General features: G+C 37.6%; 2 protein-coding genes across 3 annotated transcripts in view; both read right to left on the bottom strand.

The window, feature by feature from the left end:
• The window catches only part of FHL5 (four and a half LIM domains 5), a 41430-nt gene extending 31705 nt beyond the window's left edge, over nucleotides 1–9725 (bottom strand). The window contains exons 1-2 of one of the 2 annotated variants that reach the window (XM_042986820.1): nucleotides 9552–9725; nucleotides 8924–8944 (exon numbers count right to left, since the gene is read on the bottom strand). The gene's annotated coding sequence lies outside the window, so the exon portion shown is untranslated. The remainder of the gene's footprint in view (nucleotides 1–8923; nucleotides 8945–9551) is intronic. The other variant, XM_007084914.2, reaches the window with a different exon arrangement.
• A 5692-nt stretch (nucleotides 9726–15417) lies between these two features.
• The window catches only part of UFL1 (UFM1 specific ligase 1), a 33257-nt gene continuing 28271 nt past the window's right edge, over nucleotides 15418–20403 (bottom strand). Inside the window, exons 16-19 of the mRNA XM_007084913.3 lie at nucleotides 19141–19221; nucleotides 18772–18857; nucleotides 18059–18239; nucleotides 15418–17426 (exon numbers count right to left, since the gene is read on the bottom strand). Of these exons, the coding sequence (XP_007084975.2) occupies nucleotides 17208–17426; nucleotides 18059–18239; nucleotides 18772–18857; nucleotides 19141–19221 (567 nt within the window). The 3' untranslated portion in view covers nucleotides 15418–17207. The remainder of the gene's footprint in view (nucleotides 17427–18058; nucleotides 18240–18771; nucleotides 18858–19140; nucleotides 19222–20403) is intronic.

Below are 20403 nucleotides of genomic sequence, written 5' to 3'. Positions count from 1 at the left end.
GCTAGTCTGTAGGAAAAGCAGGGGAAAGTTCCTAAGCAGTGGGGAGTCCACATGGTTGTGGAGGTGGTGACCTAGCATGCCAAGGTATGTGGACGACAAGCCAGTGAGCACAATAAGAGCTGCTCGAAGGACCAGACCTGGAAGGCAGCATTTCATCCATAGTTGAGCAAAAGAAACGTCACTTATGAAACTAAATATTTTTACATGTCAGAGCTTTAAAAACCCAGCTATACATTGCTGCAAATATATTTAGCCTACTGTTTGCTTCTTGGTCAATGGAAGACCACACTACAAAAGCAGGTCATACGTGTGACATACGCTGACATACGCTGTTAACTAAAAATCTTAATTGACATTTCTGCAATTTACATCGATGACTTAAATTTATAAGAAACCAGGAATGGTTTCTTGAATTAAAAATCATGTAAGAGAAGCTCTCATTTCCCCAAGTTTCTATACTTGTCATTTCTCTTTTGAAATTATGGGGGATAAAACGTTCCTCCCTTGGCTCTTTGATTCTCTTATACTTGTGGGATGACTTAACCGATAAGTAACTGGGCAAAAGGGTCCTCTCTAGTGTAACCCATTCTCCCTCAACGCTCAGGTGGAAATTGCGTGCTCACAGGCTGCAACTCTGCTCCTCTCCCTCGAGGGAATTCACTGCAGCCACCTAGCCTCAGGAAGGAGCACTGTCACCTGCAGGGCCCACATTCTCTCTCTTCTGGGAGTGAACTCAATTCAGGCTGGAAGGGGCAGTCTTTTGAAAAACCTTGTTTTCCAATTCCGTTTCAGTAATAATAAAATTGAAAATAAGTTGATTCACATATGACACCTGCATCTACTTTGCAATTCTTAGAACTCTGAAAGTAGAGATACGTGATTAAGTGGAACTTTCTGATCCATACATATGTTACAATAAAGGTGGTTTATTCTTAAGTATTGTTTGTTGTATTATGTGTATGGATATGTGGGGAAAGAGGAGGTGAGTGAGTAATATACATACCAGCTTTTATTAACCAGGATGTTAAATTAGGATTCTCTGATTATGCTAGCTTTGTAGTTTAACATTAAAAACAAAATGAAGGAGTGAATAGCATTATTTGTAAGCTCTTAGAAAACAAGCAAAACAATAAATATTCTAATTATCTTGATCACAATAGCTGTTAATTCTTATTTTAAAGAATTTTGGAATTTGACTTAACTGTTTTCTCTTTAGGTTATAGCATGTAAGGTTTTTGGATTTCAAATATTAGTTTCCCAGGTGCAATTTTCATAATGGCATACGTTCATTTCTATTAATTTGTTTCAGATCATTTGCGGTTTAACTAACATCAAAAGTAAAGTACCAATATGTGTTTTAATAATGATTTATGGTTTACAAAGTACTTTCATGTATATTATCTGAAACAGTGATTTTTAAACATTTTAGTTTAAGAATTTATTTAGCATCTAATGAAAACTATCACTTAAGAATATATACATATGCATGTGTTCACAGATACTTCTCAAAACTAAGGAAACCAGGATTCTTGGAACCAGGCTTTAGATTAGAGGTTGCCAACTCTAGCCCAAGGGCCAAAACCTAGCCACAGCCTGTTTGAATGGCCTGAGACCTAAACATAGGTTTTACATTTTTAAATGATCAACACACACACACACACACACACACACACACACACACAAATGAAGAATACAATATTTCAACATGTGAAATGATATAAAATTTAAATTTCAGTGTCCTTAAATAAAGTTTTATTGGAACATGGCCATACTCTTTAATTTACATATGGTCTGTGGCTGCTTTTTTTTTTTTTTTAACAATTTATTTTTAAGTTGGATCGCTACATCCAACATGGGACTCAAACTCACAACCCTGAGATCAAGAATCACATGCTCCACTGCCTGAGCCAGCTAGGTGCCCTTGTGGCTGCCTTTGAACTATCATGGCAGAGTTGAGTAGTTTCCAGGCCTAAAATATTTACTATCTGACCCTTTACAAAAAATGTTTACTGATCCCTGATCTAAAGTTTCAGAGTATATTTTGTGGTTTTTAGTTATATTACGTTGAGTGTTTGTTTAATTATGCTTACGTTTAGGATTTGAAAGGGACCTCTACACACTGCTTAAAAGAATATAAAATTATTGACTAAATGACTTGTAAAATAATGCTAGAAATCATTAATGTGGTATTTGGAATGTAAGGGCATGGCAAAATGGTTCTGATATTGCTTTAAGGGAAAAAAGGAGTCTGAAGTGAACAATCAGTGTGATCTCAACTACATAAATACTATTAAAGAGTAGAAATCAAGTTTAGAAGAAAATATGCTCAAATGATAGACTTCTTGATTGAAGTTATGGATTTTTAAAATCATGTTTACTATTCAGGACTTCATATATTATACAATGTATCTCTTTGACAATAAGGAAAAACAAAATATTGAACTAAATTAGAGTACAGTTGTTCAGTTAAAGATTAGAATCTTCTGTGGTAGTATAACTATAAATATGTTCAAGAGAATGAGTTGATAGACTGAATGTAATTATAGGACCAGAAATCATTTTGAAAAATTAAATTTTACTTCATTTAGGTAGCATGACAGCTTGGTATCAGATGCTTTTTCTTTTCTTTCCTGCATGCAAATTTATACCCATGAATCTGCTAAAGAAATGTTGATCTTTGTGTTAAGAAACAATTTTCCACAAAACTGAAGCATTGTTAGTTCTATACTGAGAGGCATTTGGTCAAAATTTATGATAGATTATTCCTTGTTCATAGGAGACTCATGAAATGGTCATCAACATAATGCATAGATTCATGATGTAAAGAAAATTAAACAATTTGACCATTTTTTTTCTGTAGCTACTATACTGGCTTTATCTACTTGGTGAACATTTGAATGAATATATAAATGAATAAATTACCTTGTATGACTTTCTGGCTCTGGAAAAAATACATAGTTTGATATCTTGATCAGGACAACTCTTAATACTCTTAAAACATATTAGGGATAACATGACCACATTAATTAAATTGTCTTATGAAGAGTTGTGAGAAATCATTGAAGAGAATAAAATCAAGCTGGGATACAAGGAGCCCAGAAGCCCATTCCCCACTGTCTTCAGTGCTGTAATTGTGATTAAATTGTGAATAAAACAAAAAGGTGTATTCTTAAATAATGTGAGGGGAGAATCTGATGTATCAAAATGATCTACTGAAAAGTAAAACTCAGAATCCATTTGGTGGTTACTGCTCTGGCAAAATGAACAAACAAAAGAATATCTCAAATCTATGTTAGCAGCAACAGTATTATAACAGAAGAATTTGAGAAGAAATAAAAATAACCATAAGAGACTCAGCAATAGAGAACAAACTAAGGGCTGATGGAGGGAGGTGGGTGGGTGATAGGCTAGATGAGTGATGGGTATTAAGGACGGCACTTGCTATGATGAGCACTGCGTGTTATAGGTAAGTGATGAATCACTAAATTCTACTCCTGAAACCAATAGTGTAGTGTATGTTAACCAACTAGAATTTAAATAAAAATTTGAAACAAAAGAAATAAAAATAAAAATAGAAATGTTACTATTACGCTAATACAAAATTCTACAAAATGGGTATTTTTATTCCATCTTTAAGACAGGGAGGCAAACTAATTTGCCTGAGGTTGCAGAAGACTCAACATGGACCAGACTTCAAAGCCTTGATTCTCTTCTCTGTGTCACACTATCACCATTGCATTGACTTTTTAGCCTTGTTTATTTATTTAATGAATTTGAAGATCTTTGTCCCTTTCTAGTGTGTTAACAGTCCAACTCAGAAGCAGCATTTGGAGGACTACATCTAATATTTCCTTTTACTCAAACCAGATCTTAAAGCTTTCTGTTCCCTGTCTCCATTTCTCATTTTACAGGTCTTTGGAAATGTGTCTATAAAATGCATTCACTCTTTACTGATCACCTGCAATCTGCAAAAGAGTGTTTGAGGTATTAGAAATTTAGTATTGCCACAGTCCTTCACTCTAAAGGGGCAGATAGTCTTATAGGCGAGACAGATAAATAAATGAGATTATTATGTGAGACCAGAAGGCACATTGGTAATATGAGAATACTCAAAGTGGTATGAAATGTGGACTTGGGTGGAGGGTATTCTGTAAATACTTCCCAGAGGATGCAAACCTGAGCTGAGATCCAAAATATGAGGGTGACTGAGTTGAGTTAACTTTGTAGGCAGAGGCTCTGCCAAGAAGTGCCTTTGGAAGTTTGGCAGAAAGCAGGCATTTGCTCTGTTCTTAATGTGCTGAAGGTCATTCGGCATGTCTGAGCAGTAGTGTGTGTGCGTGTGTGTGCATGTGTGCCCACCAGTGCCACAGTAGAAGAATGTAGAGGCTAAGTTATTCAAACTATTGACTGGTGATAATAATAAGGCCATTTAACACTTACTCTGGGCCAGGCACTCTTGCAAGTAATTTTAATGTCACATGTTTATTTGTCATAAAAAACCCAAGAAAAAGGTACACCATCATGATCTCCATTTTATATACAAGGAAAAGGAGACACACAGAAGTTGAGTGACAACTTCAGGTTTCCAGACCTAGGGAGCAACACAACTGGAACTTGAGTTCCAGGCAATCTAGCATGAGAAGCATGGTCCTTGGACTAGTATTATCAGCTTCACCTGGAAACTTGTTGGAAATGTAAAATCAACCCAGACCTACAGAACCAGAATCTGCATTTTAACAAAGACCAGGTCCTACCTGAGCACTTCAAAGTTTGAAGAGATCTGTTGTAATCCCTTATAATCTATTATTGTTTCTCTTTAACTTTGAGAAGGAATCTGGACATTGCCTTAAGGCCAGTGGAAAAGGAAAAGTTTGAAGTAAGAGGTTGGCAAAGTCAAATGTGTTTTTACACCAATTGTTTTAGGTCAATCGCTCTGGCTTCAGTATGGAGCCTGCAGTAGCAGAGGGCAATCCTGTAGGCAGAGAGACCAGTGAAAGGCCTACTGTTCGCCAAGTACAAGAAGATGGCAGCCTGAAATTGGGTGGTGGCAGTAACAAAGGAGAGGTGTAGGCGAATGCACAGGACAACCTTGCCAGAATTTAGAGATTCTTTGGGTATTTGAATTGAGGGAGGGGAGGAGTTAGTTCCCCCAAGTTTATGGCTTGAGCAACTGCTTTCACCATGGTGTCATTTACTATGTAAGAGTATACCTGAGAGAAATTGGGTGGGGAGTCGGAAACGATAATTTGCTTTTAGATTAAATGATGAGATTTGGGAAGACTTTGGGGCAGCCAAGTATAGCTGTTTAGCCAGGGCCAAAGAAAGCCCCGGAAACCACGTATAAATGGCAGGGAAACCATATAAATTACTTGGGTATGTTGGAAGGGGTCTTTGTGCAAGTCCTGGTTTGTCCCTGATATCCCTTCCTCCTCTACCATTTAATTCATTGGGGTCCAAGCCTACTCCGAGCAGTTTTGTATTCAGCAGACAATTAAACATACAGGTCTATGGCTCAGAAAAGATACTTAAGCTAGAGATACAGATTTTGGATTCATAAGCCTATAGAACAGATGATAACTGAGGCAGTGAGATTTCCCAGAAAGAGAAAAGGAGTCCAGGATACAGGGGAGAAGAAGAGAAATCTGCAAAGCAGACCAAAAAGAGTGGTCTTTGTGGGAGAGAAGTAAGAGTTTGATATCATGGAAGCCCTGGGTAAAGCGTGTCTCAAAGTGGGGGAAATGGAGAATAGGGTAAAATTGATTCTAGACACTGAATAGATAACGAGAAATGTCTGCTGGATTTAGCAATACACTAGTGATTGACAACCTCCATGAGAGCTGGGAAAACCTGATGAGGACTAAAGCCAGATTACAATAGACTGAGAAGTGGGGCTCGGGAAGCGGAGATTAATAGAGTGTAGACAACTTTTCAAGAGATTGATCTATGAAACTGAGGAAGAGGGGAACTGGAGGAGCTCAGTAATGAAGGAGAAACGTTTTAAGATGGGAAATTTGAGCATGTTTGAGTGCTGATAAAAGGAGCCCATAAAGAAGGGAAGATTAAAGACTGTGATGCTTGAAAGAGTAATGGACACTTGTATAGCTCTTCCTTTTATGTTCCAGTGTACCAGTAGGTAGGTATGGAGATATGGGAGGATGGTCAGAGAAATGGGAAGACTCCTCTGCTGGAGTGGAAGAGTCATCTGTTCCACATTCTGGGGTCTTTAGTGAGTTAATCCTACCAGCATTCCATCCTAAGCCTTGCTCTCCACACAAGGAACTGTTCTGCTCCTTGAAAACTCCACTTTTATTTCCATTACACACTGCTCAGGACAAGTATGGCCATGAATTAACTAAGCACCTGCTTTAAAATTTAAACTTTAAACTTGGGGCCCCTGGGTGGCTCAGTCAAGTTGAACATCTGATTCTTGATTTCTGCTCAGGTTATGATCCCAGAGTTGTGCAATCAAGACCTGTATTGGGCTCTGTGCTGAGTGTGGAGCCTGCTTGGGATTCTCCCTCCCTCTCTCTTTCACTCTTTCCCCCTCTGTTCCTCCCCAACCTGTGTGTGCTCTTGCTCTCTCTCTAAAAAAAAAAAAAAAAATTAACCCTTAAACTAAAATCCTTGCCTTAGCCTTACCTGTCTTCAGGTGAGGACAGTTTAGAGAGACAGTTTAGGCATACTTCTGTCCAAAACCCTTTAAAGATTTGGTGAACCCACTGGTACCAAAATATGTCTGAAGCTGAGGTCTCTGGTTTCACAGAAACCAGTGGCTCGTAATCAGGACCCCAGAGAATACTCAAGGGCAGATTTCAGGTATCTATCAACCCCAGATATGTAATTGAAAAATCTATTTGCAATGGGCTTTTTTTTTTTTTTTTTTTTTTTTTTTGAGAAGAGGATCCATTGATTCTATCAGAGTCTTTTTTTTTTTTTTTTCGTTTTTTATTTATTTTTGGGACAGAGAGAGACAGAGCATGAACGGGGGAGGGGCAGAGAGAGAGGGAGACACAGAATCGGAAACAGGCTCCAGGCTCCGAGCCATCAGCCCAGAGCCTGACGCGGGGCTCGAACTCACGGACCGCGAGATCGTGACCTGGCTGAAGTCGGACGCTTAACCGACTGCGCCATCCAGGCGCCCCTGTATCAGAGTCTTAAGGGCATCTGTAGTCTGTGGAGATAGATAAATGCTCAAGCTGATAATTTCCAGGGTACCAAAAAGTAACCAATACTAATGACGACAATCAGAGAGGAAAAAAGACAATTATAAGAACATGGAAATACAAGTTTGTTTAACTGTCATCTGACTCAGAATTTCCCATGTGAACCCAAGTATTTGGTTTTCAATTCTAAAGAAATCATGTTTCCTAGATTGAAAACATTAAAAACAAATCAAAGCTTTTCCAACATGTTCTAGATGAACATTTATTTTCAATATTATAGTTGAAAGTTACTCGGCTTGCCTAAGGAACCCAAATGAATCTACCTTTATTCAAAATGTTGTTGGCAAGTATAATAAAAATCAGAGGTAAACTTGTCAGTGAGGTGATATGACATTAAAACACAAATCTGCTGCTCTTGCTTAGAATTGGCAACTAATGGTAACATGTGGAAATCAAGGAAGTGTAGAAAACAGACATCAGAGTTTACCTTCCCCATCAAACAATTTGGATTATGGCTTCAGGCATGTATCATAACAAATATGTTAAGAAATATCTTGTATGATACATGCTTGCAATATTTGCATTAAATATTAATCTATAGGCTTTGCTGATGAAAATGCTAGAATTTATACATGATGATATTGTGAATGTGAAATGACAGTTAAAATGATGTGAGGACTTTCTTACATTTTATTTATAAGGATTACACGTTTTATTCATGATTCTTTTCAGTTTCCACATGTTTGAAACCCAAACTAACAGCTTAGTTTTCAAATGGCTGACAGATACCACAGAGGGTCTGACTAAACTAGTGAGGGAGAAAGTGTAAACACATATGGAATGTATGCTTTTGCTTAAGAAACGCTGTTTGTTTCAAGAAGCAATGCTTAAGATTCCTGTAATAGATTATATATTTGTGTGGGCCAGACATACAGACATTTCAATTCAATCTCAGAAAACCTAACACTAGGAATGATCTTGGGGCGACTGGGTGGCTCAGTCAGTTAAGCATCCGACTTTGGCTCAGGTCATGATCTTGTGGTTCATGGGTTCGAGCCCCACATCGGGCCCTGTGCTGGCAGCTCAGAGCCTGGAACCTGCTTCAGATTCTCTGACTCCCTCTCTCTCTGCCCCTCTCCCGCTTGCACTCTGTCTCTCAAAAATGAATAAACGTTAAAAAATTTTTAAAAAATTAAAGGAATGGTCTCTAAGCCTGCTTCTGGAACAAGCAGGCAGATTTTTCTTGAAAATAGCAGGAATCTCACTAACTCACTTCAAATCTGTAAATGACTTCAAATTGTGCTCCGGATACATAAACCCAGCCATAAAATAACCGCAGTGATAAAGTTAGTCATTCAAATAAACGAAGCCAAATAAATCCCCAGAATCCTGCCACCTTTTTTTTTTTTGTTGTTGCTGTTCTGTTTTATGGCAATGAAGCTATAACGTGTATAAAAGCCATTTTCACAACTCAGGAGGCAACTCTGAAGAGTTATCTGTCCACTATGTGGCCCCCGCACACATATTATTGAAGTGAGAAATCTGAAAAGCTCAGCTTATAACATTTGATAACTTTTGGCTCAAATAGCTTTTTAAAGTTTCTAAGAAACTTCAAGATATACACTTACTTGCCAAGTAAAAGTGTTCTCATAAGAGGTTACTAGAAATTTTATAAGAATCACTTATACTTAAAAAGAAATGAACGCCGAAATACCACATAAAAACCACAAAGGAAACATGGAAAAGAAAACAGAACTTACTTTTTCTTAAGTTGCTTCTTCCTGTGATTTAAAGAGTAGGAAAGAAGAATATATGATGATTTTTTTTCCTCCAACACATCCAAATGTCAACTCCAAGAGGAATAGAATGAACCACCAGAGCTATCTGAGGGTCCCCCCAATTGCAGCTTTTTCAACTTTGTAGAAGAAAATAGGAGGGTGAGTGGGTTTCCTCCAAGTCTTGTGATGTGTACGTAGCTGACTCCTACTGGGCTGAAAAAGCACTCCTTGTCAATTTTTACTTAAAATTGGGAGTAACAAATTGTCTGCAGGATATCCTTAAAGGGAAATTCTGCCAAAATTAGTATTTGAAATATCTGGATAAGCTCCAGAATTTTAAAGTACAATGTGTATACACAGACAACTCACATGCACACTCAAGAAATTTCCACTGCCTAGGCTAAATTAAGGGCATATTTAAATTTTTAACAATCTCTAAAAGGATGATGTATTTTCCTTTTCCTTGATTAATCTGTTTTGTTTGTTTGATTTTGTTTCGTTTTCTTGCTTTCTGGTGACTATCTGAACCTGTCTCTTAGGTTAGAGATGGCTGCACTACAGAGCTTTTCTGTCGAATTATCTGGAAAGAGATGAAGCCCCATGTTCTTACCTGAAGAATTTTTGGTAGCTTGAGAGATAAACCCTGGGTTGTGGCTTCTATCACTGCCTTCTTGGGAAACTTGGGAACTTTGAGCCTTGGATTTGACTAGAATAACTCCAGGTAGCTACCTGCTTCCTGCACGCGCACTGAGGACTTACCACTCCCTGCTTCTTTCTGCCTGTTGCCCTATGAGCTGGCACCAATTGTTATGTCACAGTCCTGGCTATATGACTTCACTTAAACATAGACTCATCTGGTCTTTTGAAATCTTCAATTCAAAAATGAAAAGTGGATAGAGATTTTGAGAGTTGGATCTAAAACTGTATTTGAATATCGTAATCCAGAACAGGAATTCTCCGTGGACCAGATGGACTAGGGGACATTTGCTCCTAGAATTTCTACTTGAGGCCATTTCTTCACTTTATAAAGTGGGGCGAGAGAAGAAATGTTCTCTCTGAACTTCATTTGTTCCCAGACAAAAACTGTTCTTGTTCTAAGTGCTAAAGAAATTATATGTTAATATTTTCTGAGATTGAACTCAGGTACACACACACACACACACACACACAACAAACAAAAAAACCCAAAAAAAGTTGAGTTGGGGAAATGTGTGCATTGCTATTCACCTGAATTTGATGATTTAAGATGAGAATGAGGGGCACTTGGGTGGTTCAGTTGGTTTAGTGTCCGACTCTTGATTTCGGCTCACGTCATGATCTCAAGGTTCATGAGACTGAGCCTGGGTCAGGTTCTGCACTGACAGAGCAGAGCCTGCTTGAACTTTTCTCTCCCTCTCTCTCTGCCCCCTTCCCTGCTCATGCTCTCTCTATGTGCCTCAAAATAAATAAACTTAAAAGATAGATATGAAAATGAAAACATGGTGAGCAGCAGCAACAAATCGATTCAGTGAAAGGACACAAGTACATTCAACTAGTAATAGATTGTAATCCGCATGACCCTACTGCTAGCCAGGCATTATTTTTACCCTTTTATAGGTGAGGACGTAGAGTCTCGGAGATATAAATTGCATATGTTCCCCTCTAATTATGGGGCCATCACCGTCTCTGTTTACACCCATGCTTCCTGAGAGGGTAGTCTACATTCTCTGATACAGCTTCTGACCCTACTGCTTTATCCTCCCACAGTTGCAATCTGTCTTCCACTTGAACCACTCCACCAAAAAAGCTTCAGTAAACTCATAAAAGGTCTTAATTAGCCCTCCAAAGGGCACCGTCTTTAACCTTACTTGAGATTTCTCATCTCTTTCCATGTCTGTTTCTTTTTGAAATTTGCTTTCATTAAATTTGGTTTCTAAGTTACATTCTCTCGATTTCCTCCTTTTTTAGCACCATCAGCCTCCTCTCCGGTTATTCATCTCAGCCTTCCCTAGAGCTATGGAAACCATTAGCAATTATACGACTACCAAACCTGTGTTTTCAATTGTTATCACTCTCTGAGCCTCCAGACCTGTTACCTGTTGCCTGTTGGCCATCTTTTTCTACAGGTCCCCAGGCATCTCAAACTGAACGGTCCCTAATAAAGCTCCTCATCTTCTCCTCACTTCAAATCCTCTCTAAGGGCATGGGCACAATCATCCAAGCCGTCACCTTAGACTGTCCTCACTTATTCTCCACCATCCCCATCAGTCATCCCCATCACCAACTTCTGCTGGTTCTACTTTGTTAGCTCTCCCTCAAATTTGTCATCCTCCCTGCACTCTGGTTCTCACCTTTCTCACTTGGATTACTGGATCAGTCGTAGAACGACCAGTAGCTGCCTCAGTCCAGTCCCCTTCTATCATTTCTCTACATCACTATAAAACAGTATTTTAAAATACCAGTTTATCAAATTAGAAAATACCTGCTTCTGGAGCACCTGGGTGGCTTAGTCGGTTGACCCCCCAACTTCGGCTCAGGTAATGATCTCACAGTTCGTGGGTTCAAGCCCCATGTTGGGCTCTGTGCTGACAGCTCAGAGCCTGGAGCCTGCTTCAGATTCTGTGTCTCTGTCTCTGTCTCTCTGCCCCTTCCCTGCTTGTGCTGTGTCTCTCAAAAAATAAATAAATGTTAAAAAAAAAAAAGAAAATACATGCTTCTTGCAGAAAACGTGGAATAAGAATTGAAAAAATAAAGAAAATTTAAAATGACTTGCAATCGAAGAGACAGCCACAAGTCAAATCTTAGCCCAAATCTCTTTAGAATATTAGGTATGTACATACAAAAAACTATACAAGGACATTTATACAAATGTTTATACGGTATATTTAATTAGAAAACCAAGACCACATTATATAGTGTTCTGCACCCTTTTTTTTTAACCTAATATACCATGAACAATTTTCCAAATCGAGTATCTTTAAGGTGGTTGTGAATAAAGGCTGCAATATAATGAAACACATGAAATATATTATGGACTAGTGGTCTCTCTTCTCTCTGTCTCTCTTGCTTTCTGATTTGTTTTCTTCAACACCAAAACTTACCCTGAGCGTTTATCATGTATGAGTCACAAGGACTTAGATTTTGGTGAGAAAGGGGGGAAGGAGAAAAATATAAAACACTCACTTTAAGTTCATTTACATTTATTAGATACTATTTAAACAACTGTATTTTCTATACTTACCATGTGTCATGTCTTCAAGCAATTAACCCAGTCTGTAAGTCTGCATAGTAGAGTTAGGTGAAAGGTATATTTTAGGTGAGTAGACAAGATCAGTAGGAAAGCAATTTGATCAAGTGCTTTTTCTTCTTCACATTGAATGACAAGAAACATATGAGAAACCCCATAGGACCTTTGTCTTAGCTTGACTAGTCAGATATAGGTTTTTTGGGGGGCAGACTAGCATCTGAATAAAAAAGAGTACTTCAGAGCCAAGGAGACTGCCTCCTTTCTGGGCAAGGCAGGCTGTCCATGCTCCTCTTCGACTAGAAGCTGGGGAAAAAGACTTGTACATATCAAGTCCACATTTTACTTTTCAGACAGGAGAGACATTGATTTCATAAATAATAGTAATTTTAAAGGATTTTGATATGTTCTCAAACTACCTTTCAGAATGGGCAGTCTTTCTAAAAGACAAATCTAATTACCTTATTTTCCTGGTTAACCTTGTAAAACTCCCCGTTTTCAGGATGATGGCTAAACTTTTCGCTTAGTGTACATATAAGGTAGTTCATGATCTCCCTCTGGTCTCTCCAGCTTCAGCTTACAATGCTTCCCCAGATCATTTTTCACATTTCTCATACTTAGGGTTTCCCAAATGTCTCATTATTTCATATTAGTTCATGTCTTAGTACTTCCCGATCTCCTCCTCTCTCTCAGAAATGCCTGATTTCACTGGGCTTGTCCTACTTTTCTGTCAGGACTCAGTTCAGGAGGTCATCTCCAGCCTGTTCAGTTCCCCTCCCCACTGTGCAAGACAGTGGACTTTCATTTCTTCCCCCATAGCATCCTCTGCTCGTTGATTCTTGCCATCTCCTTGAAACAAGGTGTATTTATTTTTCATACTTTTACTTATTCAACTAACATATGTATTTTTAAATTATTTATTTAAATTCAAGTTGGTTAACATACAGTGTAGTATTGGTTTCGGGATAGAACCCAGTGCCCAACAAGTGCCCTTCTTAATGCCCATCACCCATTTAGCCCATACCTCCCCTACCTCCCCCATCTAGCAACACTCAGTATGTTCTCTGTATTTAAGAGTCTCTTATGGTTTACTTCTGTTTTTATCTTATTTTTCCTCCCCCCGCACCATGTTCATCTGTTGTCTTCTTAAATTCCACATGTAAGTGAAGTCATCTATTTATTTGTCTTTCTCTGACTACTCAGTGATCAAGAAGAAGGAAATGTTGCCATTTGCAACAACGTGGATGTAACTAGAGTGTATTATGCTAAGTCAGAGTGTATTTTTAAGATTTACATTTGTATTCCTAGTTCTTCGTAGTCATACGGGATCCAGGAGATTGTTGAGCTCAGGATTGAAATTCACCATGTCTCCCCTTTCTTCATCGCACCACAACACAATCTCTTTCCTCCTGCTCTGTAAACACACATCCACGATGTGGATTAGTCATATTACTAATCACTGAAGAGAAATAGAGGTGCAAATAGAGGCAAACCTGGTAAAACAAATAATAAAACACTGGGAACTTATAAAAATTTAATACATATTCAAAGTAGTTATTCCTTCTTTTTTGGTGATGTAAATTGAATAAACACTTTTTATTTGTGTTTCTGTGTATTCTGTTTCTAAAAGCCTGAAAGTCAAGGTTTCTTTGTTAGATGGTTTGGAACAAATTTTTCCCAGGTTCTATTTAATTTTTTGTTCAGTGTCGTCTTCAAAGTAGAGCAACTTGTGTGAATCTAGGCCATTTTAATGGCCACTTTAATGTGGTCCTAGATTTCTGTGGAAAATGTGCATCTGAGTTTATGTTTTTCCTTCATCTCCCATATATACTGGGGTAAAGGCTTCATTGGTATTAGTCAAAGAAAGCAAACCTTCCATGGTCTCCAACCTCTACCCAACTAACATGTTAATTCTTGACAGAAAAAAAATGTCCCATTGGCCCTGGGATGAGTAGCATTTCTGGGGAAGCAATGAACTCTTTGTTCTCATACGCTGCAGGGATGAAGTTTTGGTGTGATGGTGGGGTGGTCCGGAGCCAAAGGCCAAAGAATTCTTGAAGACATCTTTGGTGCAAAAGGTGATTTATTAAAGTACAGGGCAAGACCCGTAGGCAGGAAGAACTGCATGGGGTCATGATGGGTAACTCCTTACATACCTTCAGGTTGCGAGAGGATCAAGGATATAGTATGTCTCTAAGGAATTTTGGAAGCAAGGTTTCCAGTAACTTGAGGGGCTAGCTGTTGCTAAGGAAACATTTATTACCATTTAATAAAACCTTAGTCATAAGAGCCTTTAGATGTATACTGAGGGGCCATAAGCTTGGAGTATGATTGCCAGCATGTATCTTGGGGCAGTTAAGATAAAGGAAGTAAACTTACAGGATCCTGGAGGTTGGGATAATGTTAAGCTAAGGTTCTCCTTTTGCCCTAAAGAGTCATCCTTGAGACAGCTGAGCTCCTAGAAGGTCACTCTGCCTGTTTCAAGGACTTGTCAATGGGCTGTAGGCAGTAAGGGAATTTAATTTTTCATTTGCCTTAGATTCCCACATTACCATGGCAAGCACTTAAACTCTTTTCCTTTGTTCTTGGGTAGCCAGAAGTGTCCAAGGAGTATCACTCATATTCAAACGGGGGGGTGGTGCCAGCTTGCATTTTGCCCTCTGCTTGCCCCATGCTCCTTCTTCACGAACAATCACTGTTGCACTCTGACCTCATCTTTGGTGCTTTATGGTCTGACTAAAACACACTCCCTAAAAAGTTCAAGATGGTTCTATATTCAAATTAAGCAACTTATACATTTATTATTCTGATTTCATATCAGTATCTTTTCTGAAAATTCACTGATTTTGATAAGATAGGCCATGGTTCACTGAATCATTCTGATGGCTAGAAGTGGGTTTCCCTTGACTCTTCAGAAACATGTGGTCTGGAGAATGGAACACACGAACACATTATTCAGAAAGCTCTATTGTATCTGCAATAGTAGGAAGTGGCAGATAAGAGTATAGCTGTACATTTGCTGACATGTAGCTAACCGAAGATGATTTACTCAGGTAAAATGGTTCATGACTGGCAAACTTTCATGGAATGAGACACTGAGGACTATAGAACTATTTTTGTGCAAGAAAATATAATAAAATCTTTAAATATATTCAGGAAAAGAATTTTAAAATGTGAATACGTTACATGTAACATATGCATCAATTAATCCTAGTAGTAATTAAAATAATGGAAGCTCCAAAGTACCACAAAATTTAACAGAAATAGGCAACTTTATTTTTAATAACACTCTTAAATCTTCCCATCAAGATCATAGTAGATAACCATTTAAGAATTTTTATTTATCAGTGAGATTAGATTTTTACATACAAAATCAGCTATACCACTTTGTTTTCAAAAACAATAAAAATTGTTCTTATTTACTGTGAAAAATATGAACCATTTTGATAAATGAAAAAAAATTAATGTAACCAAGACAATCCTTTTCTTTTTATTTGCTTGGTCGTCTCTCCTATTTTTATTCCTACAAATTAGGAAGGCCAGAATGATTTTATTTGCTTCATTGTTTATGACCTAGTTTGAATCAAATGTGGATTACTCTGGTATCTGCTGAAACATAAATGATAAGTTCTTAAAGACTGGATAAAACCTTAGGTTTGGTTTTTAATATTTTGAAAGCTGAATAAAAAAAACTACGTGGAGTTTGTGGTCACAGAGGATTTGTCATTTTCTTCCTTTGCCCATATGAAAATACATTAATAGAAAATTACCAGTGGAAAAACATTTTTAAATTTAGGTTACATTCCTATCAACTTTAATAATAATGTTTAGTTAGCAATTGTATCAATTTCTTTCACTCAATATTAACACTCTGTCTGAATTAGAGTAGAGGTAGACTGATATTTGTATTCAAACATTTTGAAACAGGAAGTTTTAAATGCCATATGAGGAATTATATAAAATAGTATTTTAATATTTGAAATTTAACTTACTATTATATTCAAAATAAGTTTCTTTTTGATAATAATAAATTGTTGCTTAAGACTCACTTGCTTGAAATTATTACACCAAGGAACTATTTTAGTTACTTTTAACTACTAGTAGTGTTTAGAAAACAAGAATACCTATTTTCTTACATGGATTTCCATTTTTGGAAAAAAAAAAGTTTCAATGACTTCAATGCACTTATAGATCTTCCTACAACAAAGCATTAGGAGCCAGAGTGACTACTGATATAAAAAATAACATTTAGAAATGCAAATTGGGTTAAAGAAAAAATACTTGTATTACATTTTTAGTTTTTCTAATGTGATTTATATCTATTAAGAAGTAATTTTTATTTTTTCTCTCACTCTTGTTAGTGTCTTGTTTTACAATAGACCATAGCAATAAATGGGCCCCTCTGGTGTTTTTCTGCAGCTGTAAAGGCATCCCCGAAACTGTCAACCACATAAAAGTTCACTCCTGTGGGGGCAATGGGAGGCCCTCTATCTGCCAGAAATAAAAGCAGGGGCTTAGTAATAAAAAGTTCTTCTGCAAATTTCTGTATTTTAGGTTTGAAGCATTGTCTATTAATTTTCAAATACACGATTTTTATTGTTGACACCAAAGGGTTTTTTTTTTTTCCTTTTTAAAAAACACATGGCCACATTTTAAGTTTCCACCTAATATGGGTATAAATATAATAATGTCACTTGAAATCTAACAACACAACGAATGAGTCCTTTTCTAGAGATGAAAGATATCAGAAAATTTATTCTTCATTTAGCATCTGAAAATAAAACTGAAATGGTTAATTTTTAGAATTATATTGTGAAAAAGAAATCTTCCATGGTTGAACCCAATTTATAAAATTCACATTTTTATAAGGTTTACATTGAATACAACACTACTGTTTAGACTGAATTGCGTGTGTGTGGGTGTATGCATGGGGGCATTACTGGGAGGAACTGAGGACTGTGAAATGAACACTTTGTGGTAACCACTCACCATATTAAACTTTGGGAAAAATGTATACTATATGATAAAAGTAAATTAAGATCATTACTCTTCTGTCATAGATGACTTCCTGGATTTGAGAACAAGGTCTTTAATGGATGAAGAAAGTTCTTGAAGCTCTTTACGAGTAGTATTGGTGATATCTTCTTGTTCTTTGTCTAATTCATCACTCAAAGGATCATCTCCCTGGCCAGTCTTCTTATTTTGACTAACTAAATGCTTTACAACTAAACCTTGATACTTTACCAAAAGAGTATGCTGATCCTGTGAAAAGAGAAAGGAGAAGAAAAGTTAACAAACATTAAATTAATTTTCTGTGGAACAAGCATGATTTGTTCAACCAACACCGATCTTTATAAATCAGTATAATGATCTTAAGTAGAAAACTGAATCAAGTAAGGTCCTTGTTGGCAAGTTGACAGGTTAGGGGTGATAAAACATGAATACAGATCAATTTAATGTAAACCGACTTGGCTAGGTTCTATCACCAGACATTTAGTCAAAGTTACATGGAAGTTCAAAGAAGCCCAATTACTTTTAGCTGAGAAGTTTCTCAGAAGAATCTGTGCAGGGTAAGACTTTTTGAACTGGTCCTTGAACAATAGGTTAAATTTATAAGCTGAATTGGAAGACTGGACATTATTACATCTTTTGTGAAAGCTTAAATTTCCAAATTCAGAATATTTTTTTTTACTATAGATCCTGTAGGATCCCAAAAGATTCTTGAGCTATGCTGAGTTTTTAAAATCAATCTTCTATCACTGTTCACATTCTTCAACGGGAAATCATATTAACATGTTTTGTGTCTTACTGTTTACGATGATTCAAACCTATCCATTCAAAATCTTCAGAATCTAAAAGCTTTAAAAGTTTCGAGTGCACTGACAAGATGATACCTCTGGAATTTTACTACTGAGAAAGGCGATGATCTGTGGGACACATCTTCCAGGTGCATGGAGCATGCTGTGGGTTGAGAACTGAAACAGAAGGACTGATGTGAGGTGCAGAATAAGAGCAGGGTCTTCTGTGACTTTTAGCTGTTCAGCCAGTGCTTGTCGATGCTGGAACAATATCTGCCTAAACAAAAATAAAATCACAAAACACATTATCATATTTTCTCCAGCTCTCACCAATTTCACTTCTTCCCTTCTGTATTCATTTTTAGCTTCTCCAGTTTAGTTATCTAGCTCCATAAACATCTTAAGGGATATTTTAAATAGGAAGTATAGATACACTTGACCCTAAATGGTATGGATAAACTAATATGCTAGAGAATGATACAGAAAACTAGATAGCAGGGATACTCAAGGTATACTTTTTATTTTAAGTTGTTGGGAATCAGACAGAAGTGCACTAATGCACTTAAGCTTTCTATAGCAGGTCTCAAAGCCAACATAAAGTTCCCAGGCTTGATCTACTAGGGGATTAGGGAACCTTGCTACCCTATCAAAATGGGACAGAGAGGGAGACCTATGTATTGAATATGCTTAAAGGTATGCAGCCATTTGGATACAAGAGTTCTCTGTGCAAGATCCACACAGTCATCAACTTCAGACATGAAATATCATACATCGAAGAATCTGTTTGTAGATTAATTGAATGTTGTTACCTTTCCCTTTTTTTGTCTCCCCTTTTCACCATAATATCACAAGCCTCTGCTGCAGAATCCAGACAAGAAAGAAAGTCTTCTATGCTCTGAAAAGGTATTTAATGCCATAATTTACTTTTATTAACAGGTTTCCTAAAGAAATACAGTCATTTAATACTGTTCTATAGTATTACACCCTAAATACAATTTTTAAAAAGGTCATTTTGTTATTAAACTTGACATTGTGATTTAGGACTAAAGAGGATAAAATGTCCCCAGCCTGTTCTCCCCCTTCACCTCCCAAAGAGATTTAGTTTACAATTATTCTTATAAAAATGTACTCAAAGGTCATAAATTCTAGCCCCATTATCTAAACAGAATCCAACTTACCTTTTCATTCAGAGAGCTATGTAGTTTGGTGAGAGCTACTTTGGTTTCTTCTGATAATTTACTTAAAATTTTTTTTCTTACCTATAAGGGGAAAAAGATTCTTTTGGGATTGTGACTTTAACATGTGGTGGATATAAGATCAAACAAAACAAAACAAAGTATATTTGTTGCTATAATAGAATACTGAATAGAATTTATCTTTGTTTTTGAGTTTTAGCTCTCAAACTAGGGATAAAAACATGCCAAAAGCATTCTAATATCTGAAAGCTAGCTAACAACCAGTCAGCCAATGAAGCTAGATATAGCTCTACTCCTCCCTTCTGGCCCAGCAATGTAAGAGGAAGATGGGGCAGGGGAGTGGCAGGGGGTGGGCCGAGGGACGAGGGAGAGAGAACCATTTACCTTGTGGGTAAAAGAGAATTTGGGGCAAGAGGCTACTCCCTTTTTCATTGGGGTGGGAAGAATGTTCTTCCTAATGCCAAGTGAAGGGGGGGTCTCACTTTTGAATAAAGTTTAAGAATGCCTATAAACTAGAGAACTTGCTCTATGGATGGACAGTTGTTATGCTATTTGGTGTGTGGTCTTTTCAGCACCCCGTCCACACAGATGTGTCTCAAGAAATTTGGTGGCATTCTTGACCCATCTGATGGCCCTACCTAGTATGAAATTTCTGGTGGAGGCCTACTGGAATGGCTTGGCCAGTAGGCCCTGAAAGTTACAGTGAGTCTTGGAAGACTAGGGCAACCTACTGACTCCCCGTCACATGGCACACTAAATCCTTCTGTAGCCCCCAAAGGGCACAGGACAGGACCCCATGTATTTCTCACAGCAGAAGTTGGCACAGAGGCAGGATACATGAAGTGCCCAAGCATCTGGAGATTCACTGTCAAGCTAAAGGAGGAAGGGGGACAGTACTTTGCTGGGGTAGACAGGAGAAATAACCTGTTTGGAAGTTTAGGGGGTGGTCCTTGCCATGAGAGGGTGTCACATGCTAAAAAACTTCCCCCAAACAACCTATGCCATCTATGTGGCAATGGCCACATCACGAGAGACCACAGCATTGGACCTAGGTCATAATCAGTGATATGCAGTCATTCTTATGAGGCACTTTTTGCCTCTTTCATTTTTTCTAAATCTCAAACATTAAGTGGATCAGAGAAGAAGGACAGAGAAGAAGTAGAGGAGGAGAGTTAGGGACAGATCACACTTTTCCTTCTCTAGGCAACTAGGAGCTACTGCCATACCTTACATTTCAAGAAGGGA

Source organism: Panthera tigris, chromosome B2, assembly GCF_018350195.1.
Source record: "Panthera tigris isolate Pti1 chromosome B2, P.tigris_Pti1_mat1.1, whole genome shotgun sequence".
Classification (NCBI taxonomy): Eukaryota; Metazoa; Chordata; class Mammalia; order Carnivora; family Felidae; genus Panthera; species Panthera tigris.
This window is presented reverse-complemented; position numbering and strand designations above follow the sequence as displayed.